Source organism: Lissotriton helveticus, chromosome 6 (genome assembly GCF_964261635.1).
Source record: "Lissotriton helveticus chromosome 6, aLisHel1.1, whole genome shotgun sequence".
NCBI lineage: Eukaryota > Metazoa > Chordata > Amphibia > Caudata > Salamandridae > Lissotriton > Lissotriton helveticus.
The window spans coordinates 255585075-255602944 of record NC_136067.1 but is presented as its reverse complement, the minus strand read 5'-3'; the positions used below and the strand labels follow the sequence as shown (position 1 = coordinate 255602944).

At 49.5% G+C, this 17870-nt stretch overlaps 1 protein-coding gene across 2 annotated transcripts in view; it reads left to right on the top strand.

Annotated features, from left to right (window-relative positions):
* Positions 1-17870, top strand: part of LOC144761320 (protein FAM228B-like) — a 223841-nt gene that overhangs the window by 151311 nt on the left and 54660 nt on the right. For both annotated transcript variants that reach the window (XM_078646761.1, XM_078646760.1), the window contains one exon: positions 6943-7030. In XM_078646761.1, coding sequence (XP_078502887.1) covers positions 6943-7030 — 88 coding nt within the window. The remainder of the gene's footprint in view (positions 1-6942; positions 7031-17870) is intronic.

Sequence of the window (17870 nt, the reverse complement as noted above, 5' to 3'; positions counted from 1 at the left end):
TAATGGCCAGTGACTTCTGGGAGGCCCCAACAGTTGAGGACTGTATTGTCCATAGGTTTAGGACTGGCACTAGTTTGTCTTTAAGGTTGTTAGCACGTTTAAATGCAAAGCGCAGGATCTCCCCTTCTCTGGTGCCTGAATTGATTATCTTCAATGTTTGCGGATGATACTAGAAACGTGATTTGACGCTGTATTGTAGGTGGTCACACAGGTCATGGGTGGTGGTTCCTGGTCTTTTGTTACCGTTTCCAGTAGCGATTCTCTGTTTATATTGCGGGCCCTTTTGCTGGTTTTGGCAATAATGGCGTTGGGGTATCAAAAAAAGACCAGGGGGAGAAGAAGGACGTTACCAGTGCTGTAACTCGAGCCAGTGGGCCAGAGCAACCCCCAACGTTTGGAGGATCATGAGGCATTGATCCAAGGAAACAAAGTATGCCTTTTTCCCTGTATAACCTTGACTTACCACGCAATAAGTTAATTCCTAATGACACAAGGAATTTAACCCTCTAGAGTGTGTGTTTCATGTTATGTGTATGTCTGTAATGTTTTTTTGACCCTTTTTTACAGGGTCACCTGCACGAGTAGCATGACAGTGTTCTGTCTAGTGACCCAACACCATTTATATATTTGTTACAGGTCACTGCACCATGTACAATAATGAGGAGTGGAGTACTACATTGTGATCTTTTTCTTCCTGTTTTTCTTTTAGGTTATTTGCATACTGGCAGAGAACTTCATTGAATTTGTAGGCACATTACAGTACTACATCGCCACTCTTTTGTAAATACACTGTTTTTACTTAGGAAAACGTGAGTAAGGTGGGGTGTGGTGCACCCTGTCCTGAAGAAGGAGTTGATCTCCGAAACATGTCGACGCACCCAAGAGGCGATGTGCTTAATACCACATAATCACCTCAACCTGCACCCTTTTTAACAGTACCAGCCCGGGGGCTCATTAAAATAGTTCTGACCTACCCCACGAGCCAGGCACTTTTTAACCATTCACTCACAAAAATTCCTCCACCACATACTCACACCCAACCCTCACATACACCACACTTAGGGGCCTATTAGGATGGCGGATGGACCTGCGTCCGCCCGCACGCCACCCCCGAGGTGGAGGGGACGTCCGCAGGGGCTGCGGCGTTCCCTCCATGCAGATTAGGATGTGACCGCAACCCTGGCGGTCACATACCCTATGTTTAACATTGCGGCGGGTGCTGCTTGAAGCAGCGCCCGCCGCAAGGTTAAAAGTGCATGCTTTGCATATGCATGCACACAGCGGCAGGCACCGCGCGGTGCCTGCCGCTGTGTGCATGCATATGCAGGGCGGTACCATAGGTACCCCCCATGTGCACCCCCCACCACCCTGGGGGCTCGCAACGAGCCCCCAAAAAGAAAGACCACATGCTTTTCCACGGCGGAAAAGCCGCCGCGGAAAAGCATGTCCTCTGTCCCATCCTAATATGGCTGGCGGTGTCTGATAGACACCGCCACCATATCAGAGCTTTTCCGCCACGGTCGGAATGCGACCGCGGCGGAAAAGCGGCGGACGGTTTTCCTGACCCACCAGCCATCCTAATCTGGCGGTGGGTCTTTGGAGCCTCCGCAGCGGTGAATCCGCATCCTCCGGGCCGGCAGTGGCTTCCGCCGGCCCGGAGGATGCGGATTCACCGCGATCCTAATCGGCCCCATAGTCTTTATGATCAGTGCTCCCGCGTAGTCGTAGGTCGCAGCACGCCGCATCCCGTAGAGGGGTGCGAAGACCCCAATGATGAAGCATGACACCAAGGGTCCTTTTGGTGTGTGAGGGGTATTTAAAAAACACTGTGTGCTCCCCACCAAAGTAGGGAACACATCACCCAACCAGGTGGATTCTTGTTCCTCTGTTGTATTAGCCAGTTATAATATACCTGGCCTCACAACTTAACCCCACAGCGCTTCTTAAGTCCTTTTTTGCCAGTTAGCGCTCTTTATTTCTCAACCGTTCATGTTACCACACCTGTACACTAATCTGTGTACACTGGGTACAGCTTACATAGCCACACCCAATGCGCAGGCGCCGACAATCGGTACCACGCATGCTCATAGCAGAATACACTACTCTCCTGCACATGGGCATGCTCACAGCAGGATACACTACTCTCCCGCACATGGGCATGCTCACAGCAGGATACACTACTCTCCCGCACATGCGCAGCATAGCCATGTCTCAGCGTGTCCTCGCACAGTCTGTTTTCTCTGTCCTTCCCCGCACAGGTGATCCGAATGATGCAGACTGCAATTAAGGCACAAACATGGCCCAGGGCAGTCTTATTGTGGCCGCAGAGACAACAAGAGGTTCAACGCAGACACAGACCAAAAGTTTCGTGAGTAAACCGAGCGCCTCAGCTACGAGCCGGGTAAGCTCTCTTTCCACAGGTCCCTAACCCTCTGAGACCCCTTTACCTTCCCAGGGTCCACTCCTCTGCCGGACTACTCCATGGGGCAAATTTGCCAACAAGCCAACGTGAGGATAATCTTCCTTTCATGCACTTACCACCGTTTTTTGTGTTGATGCGCTTACGATGCTTAGCCCACCACAAAACTTCATGTATATATGATAACTTTCACCCTAGCCATACCACCAATATGGCTACACCATTTGCCGCTTATTTATCGTCTACACAGCACAATAGATAACGGCAATCAAACTGTTTTGTGAATATGTTACCATACTAAGACTCTCCCCTGTATGTGTGTTTTATCATACTCGTTGTATGTCCAGTAATGCTCTAAGAGGGAATCTCCCTCACACATGTAAAGCACCTTAGCGAGTGCTACACATTTTTCAAAATTACACAATCACTTAAAATTAAGTAATTTGCACCTACACACTTTGGTCCTGAGGAAAGCCAGTTTTAATCATAAAGGCCTGGCTGAAACATGTAGACCACACCTGGATGTAGGAGACCCTAATTAACACTCCTATAACATCCAACAGCCTTTTTAATGCTAACAGTGACCCAGTTATTAAAATATAATTTACCCTCGGGTACCGGGACCCCTGTATAGCTTTTAAATTTTCACCTTCACGTCACTACACTGCACACTCAGAAACATACCTGCTCTGCTGTATTCAGGCGTCGAAGCACACCCGGGACACACTCGGTGTCACTGGGTGGGCCCGATGATGAAGCATGCCACCAACCAGGTTGGTGGGTGAGGGCTTCATGAACAAACAAAAGGGTTTGTACCCTGTCTTACAGTCTTGAGTCTATGTAAATTCACAAATAGGCTAGTCCTTTTTGATCTCGCATATAAAACCCCGGGGATACGGACTAGCTACCTAGTCCTCTCTCTCTCCTTTGATAGTGATACATTTTTTTAACTGGCATTGATTACTTATTAATTTTAAGGTTATTTAAGTATGTTTAAGTATGTTTTAGTTATTTATATGTATTATTAAATTCATTTTACATTACTTTTAAGTCATTTAAAAAATATATATATTTTTACTAACTATATTTTTTACAACAATATTTTGGATTTGATATTTCTGTACTTACCTGTTTGCAGATAGGAATTTGATATTTTGGCATTCTATATTTTTTCCTCGATATTTTGGTAGGTCGAAATTTTGCTCCTCGATATTCTGTCAGTGATCCTAGAGAAATAACCTGGCATAAGGTCTACCGAACAAGAGAATAAAAGTAAGGAATCCAGCTACAGAAAAACAGAGCAAAAGATCATGGAGAAAACGGCTTAAAAGTAGTCGATTAATTCAACAAAAAATAGGGGAACAGTTGCATTCTGACACAACCCGCTCAAAGTAAACTGTCTATATGTATCCAAGCAGGAAATGACATTACAGGGAAGGCAACTATTTTGAATAGAAATAGATTTATAGCTAGCTTCTCCTTCAGCATAATGAAATCTTTTAGGTACAAGAACACCTTATGTGTCATCCGTCCACTTATCCACATTCTGGCTGGCGTCTTATCAGGGCTTTGCCTCATACAGCCAGTCATGTTCACGGAAACACTAATACTGACAGAACAGCCTGAGAGAAGTTGCCACACATCGCACTGATCTGAAGGATCAGAGATGCGTTGCCTCCTGTAAGGACCCCTCTACAGATGTAACGGCACCATGGCTATTCATCAGTACTGGTCTCCTCCCTGTGATGTCCACAGGCTCAGGGGTGAACCTGGTATTGTCTTTTAAAATACTGACATACACCAAGCAGATTCTTGAAGAGGCCAATTCAAATGAAGCAAAAAATCAATAGAATCAGCAAATGCACCTTATGAATTGAGTGAACAAAGGGAAGAATCCGAGGAAAAGGGTTTTCTTTAAAGAGGATGAGAACAATTTCAGAGATTATCACCCTTGCAGCTATACTTACCAGTGTCACGTCCTTGGCCATGTGGTGCAATGCTTGTGGACTTTTTGCATTAACTACAGAATATGGTGCATGCTTCAGCCCTGAAATACTACTTGAACATTCTTACAGTGATGCCAACACCTTAAGTCCCTGTGAGCCCCCAGAACAGACAAGATGCACAGTCCTCACAATTATTCCACTACTAGTTGTCCACATCTGATCTGATCTGATATTTAAAACACAAGAGCTCATTAACATTCTATTTTAGATTACAGCTACATTCATGTATCAGAGCTGACTACCGTAAACCAATATTTTGGTCAGTCTTAAGACCACTCCTTCAAAGTTCTGTGTGATACTTTACCAAAAATGTTTTGGCCCTTAGAGGTCAGGTTACTCTTTTTTTTATCAAAACACTTAAAATAAACTGAGAATACTAAGGGCCAGATTCATCAAGCTTAAATCCTATCGCAAAGGGCCAGATTCCTCTGCGAGCGGTATTGCATTTGGGATGCATCCTCCCAAATGCAAAAATCGCTAATTAAGAATTCGCTAAATTGCGATTCTTTGCATTTAAGGAATCTCAAATTGAGATTCCTTAAATGCAATGAATGAAAGTGAATAAAATAGCGAATTCGCTATTAGGGCACGCAAATTACCATGAAGTACATCTTCGTGGTAATTTGCAAAAACTTTGAAAAATGCACTAAAGTGCATTTTTCATAGTTTCATGTTGCGCACACACATGCACTAAGGGCCTGTGTGTGCGCAACATATGTGCACACATCAATTTCAGGGGTGCAACAGGGTGTCCTTTGGACACCGCTGCACCCTTGAAATCGCAATCTCAATTTGCGAATCGCTAATTGCGATTAGCAAATTGTGATTGTCTTCCCATTCATTACCCTGTGCCTCTAGGCCCATAGGAATGAATGGGGATATATTCCTTAATTGCGGCTCGCAATTTGCCTCTCCGCGGCCTTCGACACTGTCTGCCACCGTACCCTAGTGCAGCGCCTCAGCAACATCGGAATCCAGGAGAAGGCACTGGAATGGATCATCTCGTTCCTCGCCGGAAGGACACAGAGAGTCCGCCTCCCCCCATTCACATCAGAAGCCACCGAAGTCATCTGCAGCGTTCCTCAAGGCTCCTCGCTCAGCCCAACCCTCTTCAACGTCTACATGAGCCCCCTCGCAGCCATCGCACGCCAACACAACCTCAACATCATCTCCTACGCCGACGACACCCAGCTGATCCTCTCCCTCACCAACAACCCCGCCACCGCCAGAGCCAACCTACACGAAGGGATGAAAGACGTAGCTGAATGGATGACGACCAGCCGCCTGAAACTGAACTCAGACAAGACGGAAGTTCTCATCCTGGGATCCTCACCCTCCGCCTGGGACGACTCCTGGTGGCCCCACGCCCTAGGCAGCGCACCCAAACCAACAGACCACGCACGCAACCTGGGCTTCATCCTGGACTCCTCCCTCTCCATGACCAGACAAGTCAACGCCGTCTCCTCGTCATGCTTCAACATCCTGCGCATGCTACGTAAGATCTTCCGATGGATCCCCACCGAGACCAGGAAGACGGTCACCCAGGCCCTCGTCACCAGCCGCCTGGACTACGGCAACTCCCTCTACGCCGTAACCACCGCCAAACTCCAGAAGAGACTCCAGCGGATCCAGAACGCCTCAGCACGACTCATCCTGGACATCCCCTGTCGCAGTCACATCTCCGGACACCTGAAAGATCTGCACTGGCTATCGGTCAACAAGAGAATCACCTTCCGCCTCCTCACCCACGCACACAAGGCCCTACACAACCAAGGCCCAGGATACCTCAACAGCCGCCTCAACTTCTACGCTCCCACACGCCAACTTCGCTCGACCGGCCACGCCCTCGCCGCCGTCCCCCGCATCCGAAGAGCCACCACAGGAGGAAGGTCCTTCTCCTACCTGGCCGTCAAGACCTGGAACTCCCTCCCGAACCACCTCCGACTGACCCAGGACCACCTCGCCTTCAGGAAACAGCTCAAGACCTGGCTGTTCGAACAGTAGCGGACCTCCCCTCCCCCAGCGCCTTGAGACCCACCGGGTGAGTAGTGCGCTTTATAAATGCTGTGATTGATTGATTGATTGATTGATTGAAATATTAGAAATCGCTATTTTTGTAGTGATTTCTTGATGCATAGCATTTTGCTATTCCTTAATAGCGAATCTGTATTTTTCGCTATTAAGGAATAGCAAAATGTTTTCTTGATGAATCTGGGGGTAAATTCCCATATCCCATAAAAATAGCAGAGTTCAAACCTTCAGAAATATGTCACTGATAGTTCCAGAAAAACATTATCTGTGCTATTTTGCGCTAACCCTTTCACTGCAAGCTGCCACCATTTTTACATAGGTCTGCATTTATGGTGAAAATAAATTTCACTTCAATGTAAAATGTTGAGACTTTTGAGGTTTAATAACCTTAGCTTTCATGTATGTACATATTTTCTGTAAATCTGTTTTAAATATGCTTAAATGACAATAGCTTATGTATTAAACATTCTGTGATTGTTGTTGAAGGTTTCAACTCCACCATTACATGATCCTTTATTGAGACAGTTACATGATAAATTTGAGGAAGAAGGAATTGTTCTTCATTGTGAAACAGGTATGTATATGTTTCTGCAATATTGGTAAATATTAGGTTTTGAAAGATTTAATTAAAGTGTGTACTGCTTCCTCAGCAACATCTGCATTCATAGAAACCTAGAATATTCAGTGGGTGAAAAGACATGACATTAGCATGGTTTTTTTTAAAAAAAAAAGGAAAAAAAGTAATTTGATATGGAGTAACGAATATAACATATTCCGAAATGAGTTGCTGGTAACAAATATCATGTGAGAATGGGAAATTTCCAATGTTTCTATTACACATTGTGTCAGTGTATGTGGCATGGGAAGCAACTAATGGTCCTGAGACAGCCGCCTGTTGAACTCTACAGGCTAGTACGTATATCCTACTTTATCCACCCCAAACCTTGATCTGGGCCACTGTGACTACTACGGCTGCCATCAGGTGAAGGCAGGAGGTAATTTGGTAGCACTGTGTTGCACGCTGAGAGTTGGAGACTTCGTGACACATGGCTGTGGCAGCTTCAGGATGACGCCAGAGTGTGACGCCAGAGTGTGATTGGCTCTGCATGAATGAGGGTGGAGAGAGAATCTGCACAAAGGTAATGAGTGGCAGGTGAGTGCTAGATCGGAGGCAGTGATGCCCTCTCTGGGGAATCCTGGTGGATGGAGCTGGGCAGCCCAACGGACACAGCAGATGAGAGCACACTTGTGATGCTTTGGCCACAGATAAGTACCTCCATCCTGGAAGGCAATACGAGAGGGTGACCAAAATCTAGCAACTCAAATGAAGAGGATAATCTCTGAGCAACACCCTGCTCAATACTGATGACATGGAGGCCAGGTCATGTAGATAGACAGCATTCTGACTGTGAATAAGGACTCCAAAGGAGCATTACAACGTAAAATTGGCTAGGTAGCAGTAGACTTTAATTTACACAGAGTTGGGCAACAGAAAACAGTTGAAAGGAACTCCACTACAAAAAAGACTGGATGAACACCAAATCTCAGTGAAGGAGATCCAAACACAAATGACTAGGGCTGAAGAAGCAGAGGAAAGATCCTGCCACAACAACATAGGAATGGGAGGCTTACTAGAGTGAGCAGAGGGTTGAAACATTGTGGCTTTTCTCAAGGGCTGGCTACTGGAGAAGACGGCACCAGAAAGGCTAGTGCCCCACTTCATCACTGAAAGTACTAATAGAATGGCTTTGACCTGCTACCAGCCCCGGGTGTGCTACCATGTCAAATTGTGACCCAAATACTTAATTACCATGACAGAGATGCCATTTTGCAATCAGCCAGGAAAATTGTCTCACTCCTGGTGGACAATCGGGGAATTTTTGCTCTCACTGACTGCATTGCAGTCCCAGGCAAAACAATTCGGATTGGACAAGTCAGTGGGCCTTGCACAACTTCAAACAGATCTCCAATTCCAGTCACCAAAGATGAAAGAGACCAAGAAGTGGCAAACAGCGGTGTTGGTCCAAACTGAATTCAGAACAAAACGAAGCTGCTAAGGAAAGTTGAGTACAGTTAGCCAAAGAGATTCAGCTAGAACTACAGCTAAAGACTCCAATATGGACTATGGATCTGAGCACTTAGGAACTTATGAGGAGGAAGAAGAAGAAGAAGCAGCTGATGATCCTGCAATGCCAGTGGTAACCATAGGTCGTAGACTGAACTTTTCAGCAGACTGTTATATCATTAATTCAAGTTGGTGGACAATGACTCTAAGAGTACTCATTCTGTAGGCTTGAAAAACCCCTTGAACATATTTAATAGGTCTGATATTGGTGAGATTCTTGACTGTGCAGATTTCAGGCTGACACAACAGCAAGCAATTTATGAGGGACTTATCGGAGGGCAGAATAGTTGAAGCCGAATGCCTATAGAGCACACAGGGCATCAACACAGGACACGTTTCACCTACGCTACTCGCCCGAGTCCTAGACACAGGAGTTGACCGGTATTTTCAGTCAACAGAGGGCATAAGGCGGTTTACTCTTGGCCCTGGGGGGGGGCAGGTTGGGTTGTTTTGTCTTGTGGTTAGAGTAAATAGGCACTTGCACACAAAAAGATTATTTGGTACAGCTGATTAATCCCCCGTCCCCGTCCACTCAGTTGCTTTGTTTTCTATCCATCCTTTGCGCCTTGATGCCCTCGGGTTAAGTTGCGCTCATATAAATCGCGAATTCATTCATTCATTCATTTGCATACCCAGGCTATTGTCTACAGCGGGTCTTGTCTCTGCATTTCCTGGGGACATCCTCTCTACACTCACTCTTCTATGTGCATGTCCAACCTTTCTTCTGCTCAGTTTTTCAGTGTGTCCCACAATGCCCCTAGTATGAGTATTTATAAGCTTTTCTAATGGGTATCTTAGCTTGATTCAATAGGTCTTACTATACTTGGCACCAGTGTATGGTAACTTTGTGTTAGGGAAATCATATTTTACTCCCACCGTCTCTCTTCTTCATTGCATCGAAGTTTCATATTTCTGTTGAGGTGTAAATAACCTTAAAAGGTTACTTCTGGCAAAAATCCTTTTCGGGGTCCTTGTTCAACCATAAAACGTTCAGTTAGGGTTGAAGCTCTTAGATTGTTATTAACAGAAAACTTTCATTTTACCTAATTGCTATTATTTTAAATAAGTTTCAAGCTTTTGCTTCATAAGATAGTATTTTTTTGATATAGGGTAAATGTAGCAGATTGGGACACACCTAGACACGTGCTGTCCGATTGGATAACAACTTCTATATATGATTTGTACAGAAGAGCCTCAACTTTATGCATTTTATTCAATGGACCCTAGTATCCTTATACATTTGTATCTGTAGACCCCAGTCCCTTTATGCACGTTTATCTATGGATTTGGTGAGTGAGGAAGTCCCTTAACTGCATTTATAATTTTTGAGTTGCATTGGATTCAAGCTGGGGCCTGGTTTATGTTTAATTCGTGGCTAAAGGCGGATATTCCACTCATTCCCTTTCAGCATTTAACTGACCTCTATCGTCTCCTACAGCATTGCTGAAAACCATGTGTGTTAAGACTATTCTTCTTTCTTCTTTCTTTATTTCGACAATATTCGCCATAAAAGATATCAAAACATTAAACAGATAAAACCAATACAATAGCGATGAGAAATCAGAATCACAAGAATGGAGGCGGAATAAGGTAGCAATTGTCCAAATAAAACATAGCTTAGTTCCAGATTACTTTAGTCATGAATACAGTCTATCATAACTAGTAAAAAAACGACCCATCAACCACTAGATCAGTTGCTAGGAGTAAAATGTATACCAATAAATGTATGTCTAATCAGTATTGGTTAAAAGCCTTCGCTTGTGCCACATAGCTTCCAGAAATTTCGCTACAGCAAACACTGTCGCGGTTGATAGATCTGTTTTAAAAATCCTGTATGCCTGCATACAGTGTGTAAAACTCATGTTTTTGCAAATGGGTACAATCCAATACCTTCTTGCCTTGGCATATGCTGGGCAAAAGAATAATATATGTAAATCAGTTTCCAGCTCATAGTTGCAACCAGGACAATTTTTAGAGGAGGTCAGAAACCATTTGCTTGTAAAGTTTCTGATCGGCAAGGTGCCATACCTCCATTGCAAGTAGAGTTTCCTGGTGTTTTTAGGATAAATCTCATCTGAAACATGCTCAAATTGGTAGCAGTCTTTAGTCTTTAAAAAATAGTTCTGTCCTGGGGGCGTGGCTAGCAGCCAACGATGGCGGCCGCAGCTTAGGGAGGCTCCTGGGCAGAGGCGGCTTTCCGCGATAATCCGCATTATTATCCTGATCATCGCTGGCGGAAAGGGGCGGACCGGACCCGGGGTCCGTGCGGCGAGCAGCGCTGAAGTTCCTGGGAGCGGCGGCGGCCGGAACGGGCGAAATCCCACGCTCGAGAGGCGGAGGAGGAGCTGGGCCTGACTGCGGCCGGGAAGCCGCGGATTGCCGGTGCCCTTGAATCCGGCCGGAAGTGTCCAGCGAGCGGGGGTGAGTGGCAGGAAGCGCCGGCCCCCCGGACACGACACCCCGACGGCCCCGCAAAACTTCCCTCACATCCGCCCAAGCACAGGGCGCACTCAGCGACGGCCCGCTGGCATTCCCCGGACTCACCTGCACCCACCAGCGGCGAGACGGGAGCGGCGAGGGCTCGACCCAGCGCCGCCATTACCCAGCCACAAACGGCGGAAGACGCCCGACCCTGGCAGCGGCCGGCAAAGCCATTCAACAGCCGGGTGAGGTGTGCGGCAGCCACAGCAGACGGGGGCTGCTGAAATTGTAGACTCTCCGGCGGGTGCACAGGGGGCCATACTCGCGTGGCGCCACCAGCGAGACAAGGGCCTGGGCAGCGCCCACATCGAGGGGACACTGCGGAGTGGCATACTGTGGCTGCCCCGGCCGGCGCGAGTCACAACCTGCAGCGCACCGCCGGACGCCCTCAGTGGAGCCCGGTGCCGGGGGGAGACCCGGTGCCTAGCCTGCACGCACTCCTGAAGTGTCGCACCGCTACACAACGGCGGGAAGACGCCACCCCCTGCTGCGGAGACCATATACCTCGACGTAACCTACCGCTGGTGCGCAAAGGAGCAGCTCGTCACAACCCGCGCACGATTACTCTACCCGCCGGCCTGTTCAATTCACGACGGCACCATGTCCAACAGGGGCCCCAGGAACACCTCCACCCAGGCCAAATTGGACAAATTCGCATACGAGCGGCACTCGCCGCCCCATGACCAACGCAAGACTGGCGGAAAAGCGTCTGAGACGGAGGGGGCGAAAAAGGCCACGCTTGACGATGTCCTGGCTGCACTAGCCCAAGTGCAAACGACGGTGGGGGCCACGGCAACGGAAGTCACCTTGATAAGGGCGGATCTACAGAAGATGAATGAAAGGGTCAAACAGGTCGAGGTGGTCACTAAATCACTGGTTGAAGATGTATCCGGATTGCAAATAGCGGTGGAACGGCTGCAGGCCGATAACAAACTGCTTAGGGACAAGCTGGACGGCCAGGAAGGGCGCTCCCGACGCAACAGTGTCCGAATTTTAGGTGTGCCTGAATCAGAAGACACGGGGGCACTGGACCTCTATGTGGAGGACTTGGTCAAGACTCGGCTCCAGCCCAAGGGACTCTCGCACTTCTTCTCCATTGAAAGGGCGCATCGCGTCCCGGGAGGAAAACCCAAGTCCGGGGCCGCACCGCGACCGATACTGGCCAGGTTATTCAATTTCCGTGATCGGGATGCCATTCTGCAGGCCGCTAGAGTGGCACCGGCCATCCAAATCCAGAACTCGAAGATTGCCTTTTTCCCAGACTATACGGCTGAGGTGGCTAGGAGAAGGAAAACGTTCCTGGAAGTAAAAAAAGCCTTGAGGGACCGAGAGCTGCCATACTCCATGCTGTTCCCGGCTAAACTGCGGGTGGTAGCGGACAAGAAAGTGTGGATCTTCGACTCCCCTGAAGTGGCCCGGGACTGGCTGGATGGTTGGCACACCGTTGGACGACAGCGCAAAACACACAGACCGGATAGAGCCCGTGGAGGGGACAGCAGAGCGGGCTCGCAAACATCGGGACGAGCAGAAGGAGAGGGACACTCGCCGGCTCATGGGTTCGAGGGAGGAGGCGAGGAAGACTGAACCCGTCCCTGGACCCAGAACACTAAGCAGTCGCCGAACGCCGAACTGACATTTAATTTCCACAGCTGCACGTAGACGCCGGCATGGCTACCCCAAAAGCCTTCAGGGAAGCCGCCTGCCTGGGGAGACGCTCTCCCCCCTACAAGCAAGTACTCTGGTTTTGGGATGGGTAAAGCACTCTGCTAAGTTGGGGTGGCGGGCAGTTGGAGGTCCGTTAAGCAGGGGGGCAGGGAGGGGGGTTTGTTTTGAACTGTTTATGTTAGGAAGGCGCATAATGGGTTGCAGACGATGTTTCAGTACCTATGGGACTCAGCCCACGTTGCTGGGAATGAACAGTGATGCTATGCCCCCATGATGCTTCTGAACACTTTGCTGCGCGACGACGCAGCCGATGCACTGATTACATCTCTGGGGGTCTACATCATGCGCCTCATGCCACCCGATGGCTAACAATCCCGCACCGGCAGAAGGGGTGACTCACTCTGACGCACAATGCCCACCTCTGACCTTGATGTCCTGGAATGTGAGGGGTTTGGGGGACAAAGTTAAGCGGGGATTGGTGTTGACGGCAATTAAGCGCCTGCGACCTACTGTGGCCCTGTTGCAAGAGACACACCTAGTGGGGGGGGCTACGAAGGCCTTGGATAGGCGTGGCTATAAGATGTGGGCTCATTCTGCCTTCACGTCCGGCTCCAGGGGGTCCGGCGTTCTGGTACAGAAGAACTCCCGTTTCATGCCCCTATCGATTAAAACGGATGATCAGGGCTGCTTCGCGGCTGTGCAGGGACAGTGGGAGGGGAAACTCTTCAATTTGGTATCAGTGTATGTGCCACCGGCTTTACATTCGGTCCACCTCCCAAGACTAGGGGACTTCCTTTTAACTCTTCCAGAGGGTGAGGCCATACTAGGGGGGGATTTTAATGCGGTCGTAGACCCACACCTAGACAGGTACCCCTCCCCCAACCTGACAGGGGGGGAAACATACTTCCGAAGATTTACCTCAGCCATGGGCATGACAGACATCTGGAGACACTTACACCCGAGCACGAAACAATACACATTTCACTCCGCGGTGCATGGCAGCCTGTCTCGCATCGATTACTTCCTGTCACTGGGGGAGGCCCTTTGTCTTGTAGACGCCCTGGAGATTCACCCTCGGGGCATTTCTGACCACTCACCGCTCACACTGACGCTCTCTCTACAGACGAGGGCACGTAAGCGCCTTTACCCCATGCACGCAACATATTTAAAAATCCCACAGGTTCGCAAAGCACTCAAGCAGGCCACAAACCACTACTTTCTCGAAAATACCCATTCGGTGCGCTCCCCGGCAACATTATGGGAGGCCTATAAAACGGTTTTACGGGGTCAGGCCATTAACACTATCTCCGGACACAAGAAACAACAATCTCAGGAGCTGGCCGACCTGGAGATTACGTTAAGAGAGCGGACAGCGACGCACGAGTCACACCCTTCTCCCACTGCCCTGCACGCACTCACACTCCAGCAGCAGCTATACAATGATCACCTGCGGAGGACGGTCAAGGGTCTCTTAACCGACACTCAGAATAGGATCTACGAAGTGGGGGACAAAGCAGGGAAAATGCTGGCGTGGCTCGATAAACGTGATGGTAGCTCCAGGGGGGTCCGATGTCTAAAAGATGAACAAGGGGAGACACACACGGATCCAAGGCGCATAGCGGACCTACTCGCGTCCCATTTTGAGCGAGTGTACACCCCGACTAGCACGATTACACCTGAGAGTGCCAGGGCGCTCCTGGCGCCAATTGAGATTCGGACCCTCTCACCGGAGGTGTCGAGCGAGCTAGAGGCAGACATCACCGCCGACGAGATCCAACTGGCCATTAAGGCGCTAAACCCGGGCAAGGCACTAGGACCGAATGGGATACCCATAGAATGGTATCAAGTGATGCCGGACACCCTCAGCACGCATCTGCTGGGGATGTTCCAGGACTGCCTGGAGAGGGGTTCCCTTCCGCCGGACCAGCGGGTGGCTACCATAATACCTATCCCCAAGCCGGGTAAACCCCCGGAGGACTGCTCCTCCTATCGGCCAATTTCATTATTAAACGCGGAGGTGAAAATCTTGGCCAAGCTTCTGGCGCAGCGGATCCTGCCCCATCTGTCCTCAATTATACACCCGGATCAGTCCGGGTTTATGCCGCACAGGAACACAGCGCTAAATTTGCGGCGATTGCATGGTATCCTGTCCAAAGCTGACACCATCACCATGCCGGCGGTGGTCCTGGCTCTTGATGCCAAAATGGCATTTGACCTGGTGGAGTGGGAGTACCTTTTCGAAACACTGACGCATATGGGGTTCGGGCCTCGCTTTCTAGCGTGGGTAAAACTGCTGTACGCGGCCCCGTTGGCTCATGTGGTGGCGAACGGCCACATTTCCCGCACTTTCCCGCTGGGTCGAGGCACGCGGCAGGGGTGCCCTTTGTCGCCCCTGTTGTTTGCCATCTCCTTGGAACCACTCGCGACTCTCATACGTGCCTCCCCCCTCCTCAAGGGTATACCGGGGAGCGGGGGCTGGGAGGACCGCCTGTCCCTCTACGCGGACGACATGCTGTTGTATCTAACAGACCCTGGGGAGGGAATACCGGCCTTGCTACGCATTTGCGATACATACGGCAGGATCTCGGGCTACACATTAAATTGGTCTAAATCAGAGCTTTATGTCCTACGGGGTCCGGCTCCTGACCTAGGCGACACTTGCCCGCTGCGATTGGCAGGAACGTCCTTTAAATATCTAGGCATACACGTCACTAGGGACCCGGCTGAATTCATGGACAAGAATCTGAAGCCGCCCCTGGATAGACTCAAGCGGGATGTGGAATTCTGGTCCGGCCTGCCGTTAACACTTCTCGGCAGAGCGGCGCTTTACAAGATGATGGCGTTGCCGCGCTTCCTTTACGTCCTTGACAATTCACCCTACCCGGTGCCGCCCAAGTTCTTCCAGAAAGTAGCGGCTCTGGTTTCCAACTTGCTGTGGGGCAACCTCCCGGCACGAGTGGCACAATCCAAGCTGCACAGGGACTGGTATGACGGGGGCATTGCGCTACCGAATCTGAAACTGTATTACTGGGCCGCACAATTGAGGCCCATTAATCATTGGATACACGCACCACATACCGAGCCGGCATTTCACTCGGACAGGGAACAGTTGGGCGCTGACAGTCTGCTGGGTCCGCTATATAATTACTGCAAGGTGCGTACCCTGGTCGGCCCCACCAAGTTAACGGTGCAGATATGGCATGCAGCTACGGCGGCTCTGGGCTGGAAGGGGAAAATCACAAAGATGACCCCGCTGTGGGACTCTCGCGCATTAGGTAACCTGCGGAACACCAAGGGATTCGCACAATGGGACATGATAGGCATCTCCGTGGTGGGTGACCTGTGGGAGAGGAATGAGGTGGTCCCCTTTGCCCGACTGAAAGAACTCTACGAGCTCAACGACAGGGAACTATACAGGTACATCCAGGTCCGTCATGCACTACTCGCAGCCATTCCCGCAGACACCCAACTCCCAGAGTCCTCGCCCTTGGAGGATCGCCTACTCACGGAATTCATGCTAGAACGGGCTACGTCCCTCATTTACCGTAAGCTCCTCAATAATGGCCCTGACCCTACGTTACATCTGAAAGAGAAGTGGGAGGGGGAGGTTGGCGACATGGATGACCATGACTGGAACGCAGCTCTTGGGTCACCTAAGGAAATAGGCATCTCGGCACGCATGCGGCTGGTGCAATTTAAGATCCTGCACAGGGTTTATTATACAAGGACAATGTTGCATCGCATACATAGAGCGCCCCATCCCTACTGTTTGCGTGGGTGTGGGGAGGAAGGCACGCTCTTTCATACTATATGGGATTGCCCCAAGATCCAGGAATACTGGAGACAAGTACTCCGCACACTTTCGCAGGCGTTAGATCACTCCATATTGCCAGACCCGAGGAGGTGCCTGCTAAATATTTGGGAACCTACCGACTTGACCCGGTACGAGCAACTTTGGGTCACGGCGGGGCTAATGGTTGCCAAACGCGACATAGCACAACGTTGGGGGGCAGCTGAACTCCCAACCAAGTCCCAGTGGTGCGTGAACATGGATCGAGTGATGTTGACCGAGCGAGCGGTGTACGTCAACCGCGCCTGCCCCGGGAAATGGAATAAGATATGGCTGAAATGGAATGAGTACAGGGGGGACATCTGTGAACCCTTGCGAGAGGATGTGGTGGATGATTCTGACGATGAGGGCGGGGAGGGCTGAACACGGGCGGGGGGATGGGGAGTGGAGGGAGAGTGGGGCGGCTGCGGCGGGTTACCTCTCAGAACCTAGACGAATGAGTCCGAGGGGGTGGAGGCGGGAGGGGTGAGTTGAGACATGTGCGCACTGGGTGGGCTGTCGAGATCCCAAACTTCCAAGAGACGCTAACGAATTGTGGCGCACTGATTCGTGTCTGACCTTACCGTCCTTCCTAACGGTTGTTGTTCTATGTTTGTTGTTTTCCAAAACAAAAAAACGAAAAATTTCCACCAGAACCTTAAACTACTGCATTGAATAATTTGCTCAATTGGCACTTTATTGTTTCAGCTCTCTACATCAAGACTTTTATTGACAATGTGGTTTGGTTATCCCTTTTTGCTGAAAATCTCTGTATACAATGATCCTGAGATAGCGGCCGGCCCTATGGGTTGTAGGCATCCCGCTGTGTGCTCTGCAAAGTGAAATAAAGGTTTTGAAAAAAAAAAAAAAAAAAAAAAAAAATAGTTCTGAAAGGGTGCCGGTTTGTGTGCCCTGTATAGAGGCCATAATTTTACTTTCATAATATAATTTCGCCAGATACTTGAGTGTGACCCTGGTACATGCGGTTTCTGGGTCGGACCACAGTGAATGAAGTCCCAGCGACCCAAGACCGACTTTAACATAATTAAGCCACAGGATTTTCCCCATGTTCGGGAGGCTTAAAATTTCCTGTAGCTCAAGCCTGTAATTCAATAACTCTGGCGTTGACCAGAGCCTCCGCCAAAAGGCCAGAGGCTTCAGTCCCAGGTCCTCATCTATTGGTCTGAGACCTATATCAAGTCTCAGAGGTAATAGTGGAGTGCTCGGGGGCATAGCCTAGAGCTGCCTGAGAAATGTATTCTCAGTAACAACCATCTTTTGTCTACACATATGACCCCAAAGTTCGCCACCATA